An 8,751-nucleotide genomic window follows, 5' to 3' on the forward strand; every position below is an offset into this window, starting at 1 on the left:
TTCCTAATTTTATGAGTTCAGTTATTTCTTTGTGGGGATGCCAAATTTTATGCCCACATGTTTGAATTTTCTGTAATAGAATTGTCACGATCTACAATGACTCGAATTGGTCTCACATGTTTTTTTATGTATGTGAAATCTCTCTGGGCACTCACGGACTTTACCCTTACATTTTCCTTTGGACCATGGAGGCTGAATTCTATTTTATTTGAATCAAGCTCAAAAAAACCGACGTACAGGTCCCAAAGTTAAAAGAATTTGAAACGGATTGGAAGTTAAAGAGAATGGGTCCAAAAGCCCAAATTTATTCTCAAAAAATTGTATTTTGTTATTTTTGGGCTTAAGCCCTTGTCATTTTACTATTATTATTTTGCTAAAAGTTTAAGACAGGTACAACTTGTTACAGTCCTAAGGCCCAAAACGAAATGGGTCCAAATACTTGTCCAGGCAGAAAAAACCAGATTTGGATCCAACTCTCTTTTCCTCTTTAGTTTACTGCGTTTATCTATTTGCTAATATTTTGTCGTTAGTCTTAAGGCTGAAAATTTCAAATCCCCGGAGGTCGTCCATTTGGTTAAATAATTTCACTAAAATCTGGAAACTTATAATGAACTTAAAAATAATTTTTTGAACAAATATTTCAATTAGTAGGTCAATATTTCCATTTTTTCTCTTAAACCGGTTCTAACTATAAAAATGATTCAACTTGTTTTTTTTTTTAAAAAAAAAAAGTCAAAGTCAATTCACTTTTTAGCTAAATTAATTATCGGATAACCACGTTAGTAGGTATTTTAGGTGCCTTTGAAATCTTCCTGAAATACTAATAAGAATCCCCGAACTCCCTTAAATATTTTCAATCAATTTATTGTTTTTATCTTTTGAGAATAAGTTTTCTTAATTTTTCTTCAAAAATATGGCAATTCTGAAACCAGTCTTAAAAAATGTTTTTAATAAAACAATACTCAACATAGTAGCTTCTTCATATTGTTAAAAATAGTATCATATTCACTCTGCTCTTCTAACGAGTGGATAGGCCCGGCTCCTTGTATTAGAAGAAACATGGTCCTTGGATCTTTCATTGGTAACTTCAATCTGTTCTAGTTTCTTCACTACTTCCTCCATGGACAGCCTGCTTTTAGGTTCATTTCCAAGACATGATAGTTCCAGTTGTGCTATTTGTACTGCAGCTCTGGATGGATATTTTCCTCCCAGCCGTGAATCGGTTCTATCCTTCAACTTCCTTCTGTCAGATAAATGAGGCTTAATCCAGTCGGTTAGATTAATCTGGTTGCTTGGCCGGTTATTGTCTAGTGCTCGTAGACCTTTTAGTATTCCACTAAAAAGACACCAAAAGAATAGACATTGCTCTTCAAGTACAAGTGTCCTGTAGAAAATAAATAATACACATTTATTCTCACTTCAGTATATGTTTAAACTTGTAAGCACAAGATATGATTCAAGAGAAGTAGAATTTTCAAGTGCAGAAGCCCAACAGACTCCACGTTTACCTGTTGCAACATACTTGGGAGCAGCATAACCGTACGTCCCAATTACCCATGTTGTCACATGTGATTGACTAGCCGAAGTACCTTGTTTTGCAAAGCCAAAATCTGCTATTTTCTCATTGTAAGACTGAAACATCAAAACTTTTATTAATAACAACCTTTCTCTAATGTTTTCACTGTTATACGTCAGGTTTTTTCTCTCTGTGATGAATAGCTCAAAAAATATAGGCAAAACATTATGTGTAAACCAAAAAGGTGCCAAGTAAGAAAAGCGCTTGTGATACTTTTATTACTTGCGCTAATAAAGGTATATTCCTAGGGAGAAGTAAAGAGAACATACGCCATCAAGTAATATATTTGAGGCACTGAAGTTTCTGTTAATGACTTGCTTCTCTGATGCATGTAAGAATGCCAAGCCTCGACCTGCGTCAATCACAATTTGAACCCTTACAATCCATGGAAGTGAAAAAGCAGCAGAGTGACCTAAGAAACAAATATGTTTAGGCACATTCGTTGCTGCTTCAATCTACAAATATGTTATATATTATTGAAAAATATACACATAGTCTCTTACTTCCATAAAGATGGTTGCTCAAGCTGCCCTTTGGCATAAACTCATAGACAAGCAGTAGTACTTCATCTTCTTGGCAGTAACCCAGGAGTTTGATCAGGTTAGGATGAGAAAATCTTCCAAGAATGCTCACCTCAGACTGCATAATTAAGAAATGAAATGAAATGAAATTCGCAAGATATATATATACATATATATATATATATATATATATATATATATAGCACAGAGGAATCACCTGTCACTCTTGAAAGCTTTCACAATTCAATTGCTTAACAGCAATTACAGTCCGGCCACTCTTGGAAGAAAGCTACTCAACAAGGTAACCCTTGTAAACTCTACCAAAACCACCTTCTCCCAGCACCGTGTCATTGCTAAATTTTCTGGTGGTGACCTTGAGTTCAGAGAAAGAAAATATTCTTAAATTTGGGTGGTGTGATATTCGCCTATCTGGATAAACAGGATTCCCTGGCTTTAGTGGTGCTTTTCTTAAAAGGCTATGAAAATCCCACCATCTTGGTGAAGCAGTGTAGGGACATTTATACTCAAATTTTACCTTTTCCCTTAAGGTGGCACTCCTTTCTGTTGTATCACCGCCATTACAATCCTCTTTAATGGATGCCCTCTCTACTTCAATCCTTGACTGAGATGATATTGATGTGCCATCGAATGAAATGTGTTAGGTTATTAGCATTTTAATATTAATATTTAACATATTAATTGCTTTATTTTTGAGTTATAAGAATGAACATTGGAATGGATGACTTCTACAACATCCATTAGCATTGGTTATCCATCAATGTATTTCATTCTTAATTCCTCCATTACTCTTTGTAACCTATGTAACACATGTAACTCGCATTGTAACATATGTAACTCTCATTGTTACCTATGTAACCTATGTAACTCTCATTGTAACCTATGAAACTCCTAAGGCCATTATCTTCACTATTTACTACCTCCATTATCTTCCTATTCATTGCTAGGAAGACTTCTTGTAGTATAAATAGTGGTAGTCTTCATTTGGTTTTCGAGACACACAATTCATAAGAGAAAACAAAGAGTGAAAGAGTTAGTCTAAAAGAAAGTTCTTATTAGTTGAAGGGAGGTGTTGTTTTTTGTGGAGCTTTGGACTCAACTCTTGTCCAGAGTTGTTGAGTTATACTTTGTGAAGGCTGTTGTATCCTGGAGGGGACAAGTCAAAGAGGACTACTGCTGGACCGGTGAAAACATTTGCTGCAGTAGGCTTGAATCTCCTTAAAGATAGCGAGATATCCGCGCCTCAGCCTGAAGAGATTACTTTCTTCATTTTATTTTCAATTGTAATCTTGCAATTTTATTATCTTGTAAGTTTTTTCACTAACAATTTTAAGGAGATTCAATGATGGCTACAATTGAAAAAACCGCGGATGTCAAGATGGGAGATCTTAACAAGCCATTTGGGTTCAATGGTAATCATTTCAAAAGATGGAAGGGTAAAGTACTTTTCTACTTAAGTCTTCTCAATGTTTCTTATGTATTAACAGAGAAGAATCCAAATAAAGAAACATCACCACTATGAATGATGATGAAACTATTTCTCATCTAGAGAAAGTGGAAAAGTACGATGGTGATTCCTATAAGTGTCGGTATTATCTTCTTAATTGTCTATCTGATAATTTTTATGATTATTATGATAGAACTTACTCTAGTGCAAAGAAAATTTGGAAGGCACTGCAGAGTAAGTATGATACCGAAGAGGCAGGAGCAAAAAAATATGCAGCTAGTAGATTTTTTCGTTTCCAAATGGTGGACAACAAATCAGTGGTAGATCAAGCTCAAGACTTCATAATGATTGTTGGAGAGCTTAGGTCCAAAGAGGTTAAAATTGGAGATAACCTTATTGTTTGTGGCATAGTGGATAAACTTCCACCTTCTTGGAAGGAATTTCAAAAAACTATGCGCCACAAACAAAAGGAAACCTCTCTTGAATCCTTGATAATGAAAATTCGCATGGAAGAAGAAGCAAGGGGCCAAGATGCACTTTTACAAACAGAAGAGAACAACATCACATTGAAGGTAAATTTAATTGCTTTGAATAATGCTACTCCTGAAACTCACAAAAATACTTCTTTAAAGCCTAAGAAGAAAAAATTCAAGAAAAATAATGGTACACCTCCCAAGAAAAATAATGGTGAAAATCACCAAGCACAAAATCAGCAAGTTCAAGGAAAGGGACCATGCTTTGTTTGTGGCAAGAGTGGGTATATTGCTCGATTTTGCAGATTCCGGAAATGTGGTCCTAACCTCAGGCAAACGTTACCGAAGAACCTTTTGTGGCGGTGATTACCGACATAAACATGGTTGAGAATGTTGATGGATGGTGGGATGATTCTGGTGCAAACCGTCATGTTTGTTATGACAAAGACTGGTTTAAAAAATATACTCGTTTTGAGGATCCCAAAACCATCATGCTTGGTGATGCTCATACTACTCAAGTGCTTGGAAAGGGATATGTTGAATTGTGTTTTACTTCTGGAAGGATATTAACATTGAAAGATGTACTTTATACTCCTTCTATGAGAAAAAATTTGATGTCTAGTTTTCTTCTTAATAAAGCAGGCTTTAAACAGATTATTGAATCTAATTAATATGTAATAGTGAAGAAAGGTATTTTTGTGGGGAAGGGGTATGCATGTGATGGGATGTTTAAGTTGAATGTTGAAATCAATAAAACTTCTGCTTCTGTTTACATGCTTTCTTCTACTAATTTTTGGCATGCTCGTTTGTGTCATATTAATGATCGTTATGTTGGAATCATGAGTAGTTTAGGATTAATCCCAATGGTTAAAAAGAATTTTGAAAAGTGTGAGGCTTGTAGTAAAGCCAAGATCACTAAAAGGCCTCATTTTAAAGTTGAAAGAAAAACTGATTTGTTAGAACTAGTTCACACTGATATTTGTGAACTTGGTGGAATTCTAACTCGTGGAGGTAATTGATATTTTATCACTTTCATTTATGATTTTTCTAAGTTTACATATGTTTACTTGATGAAAAATAAAAGTGATGCTTTTGAAGATTTCAAAACTTATCTCAATGAGGTTGAAAATCAGTTTGGAAGAAAAATAAAAAGAATTAGAAGTGATAGAGGCCGTGAATATGAATCAAATGAGTTTAATTCTTTTGTTAGATCATTGGGAATAATTCATGAAACTACTCCTCCTTACTCTCCTTCGTCTAATGGAGTAGCAGAAAGAAAAAAAAACTTTGGTTGAATTGACTGATGCCATGCTAATTGAGTCACATGCACCTTTAAATTTTTGGGGTGAAGCTATCTTAACTGCTTGTTATATGTTGAATCGTGTGCCTCATCAAAAGTCTAAATTGACATCTTTTGAATTGTGGAAAGGTTACAAGCCAAGTTTGAGTTATCTAAGAGTTTGGGGTTGTCTAGCCTTTGTGAGGCTAATGGATCCCAAGATTACAAAGTTGGGTAAGAAAGTTACTACTAGTGCTTTTCTTGGTTATGCTTCAAATAGTACAACCTATAGATTTTTTAATCTTGAAGATAATATTGTAATAGAATCTGGTGATGCTATTTTTCATGAAAATAAATTTCCTTTTGATACTAAAAATAGTGGGGGTCCAAGGATTGAACAAATATTTTGTCACTACCTAGTTCTTCTACTTCAACTTTAAAAAATAAAGAAGTTGTTGATTTTGAGTTAGGAAGAAGTAAAAGAGCTAGAGTAGAAAAAGATTTTGGTCCTGATTTTTATGTGTTTAATGTTGAAAATAACCCTCTAACTTTGAAAGAAGCATTATCTTCACATGATTCTATTTTTTGGAAAGAGACTGTAAATGATGAAATGGAATCTCTAATTTCTAATAAAACTTGGAAGTTAGTTGATTTACCACCGGGTTGTAAAACAATTCGTTGCAAATGGGTCTTAAGGAAAAAGTTGAAATCGAATGGTTCTATTGATAAATACAAGGCTAGGCTAGTTGCAAAAGGTTTTAAACAACTAGAAGGCCTAGAATTTTTTGATACTTTTTCTCCGGTAACAAGAATTACATCCATTAGACTTTTAGTTGCTATGGCTGCAATTTTTGATTTGCAAATTCATCAAATGGATGTAAAAACTGCTTTTCTAAATTGAGACCTAAATGAAGAAATTTATATGGACCAACCCGAGTGTTTTGTTGAAGCAGGCCAAGAAAGCAAAGTATGTATACTTACTAAATCCCTATATGGCTTGAAACAGGCACCAAAACAATGACATGAAAAGTTTGATTCCTGCATGATTGAAAATGGTTTTAAAACAAATGAGTGTGATAAGTGCATATATCATAAGTCTTGGAATAATTCACATGTGATCATTTGCCTATATGTTGATGATTTGTTGATCTTTGGCTCTAACATGAAGGTTATTGATGTAGCTAAAAATGTTCTTAGAATCCATTTTGATATGAAAGATCTTGGTGAGGCAAATTTTATTCTTGGAATAAAAATAACAAGAAGATGTGAGGGGATTTTCCTTGACAAGTCACATTATGTTGAGAAAATTTTGAAAAAATATAACTTTCATGATTGCAAGCATGTTGCTACTCCTTTTGATTCAAGTGTTCACTTATTTCCTGTTGAAAGTGAAAATGATGTGATAAATCAAAACGAATATGCTAGAATAATCGGAAGTTTGAGATATGTGACTGATTGCACTAGGTCTGATATTGCATATGCAGTAAGAGTATTGGCAGGTTTACAAGTAATCCAGGTAATGAACGTTGGCATGCTATAACAAGAGTTATGAGATATTTAATTGGAACGAAAAATTGTGGTTTGTTCTATAAAAAAATATCCTGCTGTACTTGAAGGCTTTTGTGATGCGGATTGGAACACTTTGTCAGGTGATTCCTGTTCTACAACTGGTTATGTCTTTACTTTAGGTGGTGGTGCTGTTTGTTGGAGATCAAAAAAGCAAACTATAATTGCCAACTCTACCATGGATGCTGAACTAATTGCTTTAGCTTCAGCTAGTGAGTAAGCGAATTGGTTAAGAGATTTATTGTTTCAAATTCCTTATTTTGAAAAATCAATTCCTCCTATTTTAATTCATTGTGATAGCACCGCTGCAATTGGTAGAGTTCAAAACCGTTATTACAACGGTAATCCATACCTATAAGGAGGAAACACAGTAATGTAAGATCGTATTTGACAAATGGTACCATTAATGTTGATTATGTCAAATCTTGTGATAATCTTGCAGATCCTCTTACAAAGGCCTTAACAAGAGAAAAGGTCTGAAGCACATCGAGGGGGATGAGATTGAAGCCTACAAATTCTTGAGTCATAAATGAGGAAACCCAACCTGGGAACTTGAGATCCTATAACCAGGTTCAAAGGGAAAAACTAATCATATGATGACTTGTTGTGAAAAATGCATTATTTTTCCCTCCCTATGATGTGAGTGCATTATTTCCTGTAGTTTGTGAAGGTTGAGTTGATAAAACTCTTAATGAATATCTGTAGCCCGTATGGGTGAAGTGTTAATCTTACAAGAGCACTCTCGACAGAATTCACCTATGTGATATGTAGAAGTAGGTCTTCCTATGAGAATGGGGCTTATTCTCAAATGCACTCACGAAACCGGGATAGCACATGGCCATAACGTGCTGGCTGTTAAAGCTTATGTCAACACCTTGATTATTATGTGTGAGCAGTGATATTTTATTTCCCTTAAGCAGTCATAGTTCAAGTCTGAGACCACTACGACTCTGGAGTAAAAATATTGTTTCACTAAGTGGAGGTTCAATGCATAGCACACCTTCATTATGCATAGTAGTCTTTCTTCAACTGATATACTCTCTTATCTAAATATTAAAATGAGTGGGGGATTTGTAGGTTATTAGCATTTTAATATTAATATTTAACATATTAATTGCTTTATTTTGAAGTTATAAGAATGAATATTAGAATGGATGACTTCTACATCATCCATTAGCATTGGTTATCCATCAACGTATTTCATTCTTAATTCCTCCATTACTCTTTGTAACCTATGTAACATATGTAACTCCCATTGTAACCTATGTAACATATGTAACTCCAATTGTAACCTATGTAACTTATGTAACTCCCATTGTAACCTATGAAACTCCTAAGGTCATTATCTTCACTATTTACTACCTCCATTATCTTCCTATTCATTGCTAGGAAGATTTCTTGTAGTATAAATAGTTGTAGTCTTCATTTGGTTTTAGAGACACAAAATTCATAAGAGAAAACAAAGAGTGAAAGAGTTAGTCAAAAAGAAAGTTCTTATTAGTTGAAGGGAGGTGTTCTTTTTTGTGGAGCTTTGGACTCAACTCTTGTCCAGAGTTGTTGAGTTATACTTTGTGAAGGCTGTTGTATCCTGGAGGGGACAAGTCAAAGAGGACTACTGCTGGACCGGTGAAAACATTTGCTGCAGTGTGCTTGAATCTCCTTAAAGAGAGCGAGATATCCGCGCCTCAGCCTGAAGAGATTACTTTCTTCATTTTATTTTCAATTGTAATCTTGCAATTTAATTATCTTGTAAGTTTTTTCACTAACAAAATGATACCTTCACCTTTATTCTTCTGAAATACTAATGCTAATTCCAGGCTTTTCACCACTTCAGACATTGCAGGCCGTTCTTGTGGACAACCATAGAAGCA

At 34.5% G+C, this 8,751-nt stretch overlaps 1 protein-coding gene across 1 annotated transcript; it reads right to left on the bottom strand.

The window, feature by feature from the left end:
* Positions 1–1,005: 1,005 nt before the first annotated feature.
* On the bottom strand, positions 1,006–2,676 carry LOC101245108 (probable serine/threonine-protein kinase PIX13). Its single transcript, XM_026029068.2, has 5 exons — positions 2,671–2,676; positions 2,080–2,215; positions 1,846–1,988; positions 1,523–1,632; positions 1,006–1,384 (listed from the first exon to the last, which is right to left on the bottom strand). Exons 1-5 carry the CDS (start codon positions 2,674–2,676, stop codon positions 1,006–1,008), a joined length of 774 nt encoding a protein of 257 aa, XP_025884853.2.
* Between the last annotated feature and the right edge of the window lie 6,075 nt (positions 2,677–8,751).

Source organism: Solanum lycopersicum, chromosome 2 (genome assembly GCF_036512215.1).
Source record: "Solanum lycopersicum chromosome 2, SLM_r2.1".
NCBI classification, from domain to species: Eukaryota; Viridiplantae; Streptophyta; class Magnoliopsida; order Solanales; family Solanaceae; genus Solanum; species Solanum lycopersicum.

Coding starts and splice junctions, on each gene's coding strand:
- LOC101245108 (XM_026029068.2), bottom strand. Junction 1,633..1,845: donor CAAATATATTACTTGATGGC/GTATGTTCTCTT, acceptor TTGATGTTTCAG/TCTTACAATGAGAAAATAGC. Junction 1,385..1,522: donor TACGGTTATGCTGCTCCCAA/GTATGTTGCAAC, acceptor TATTTTCTACAG/GACACTTGTACTTGAAGAGC.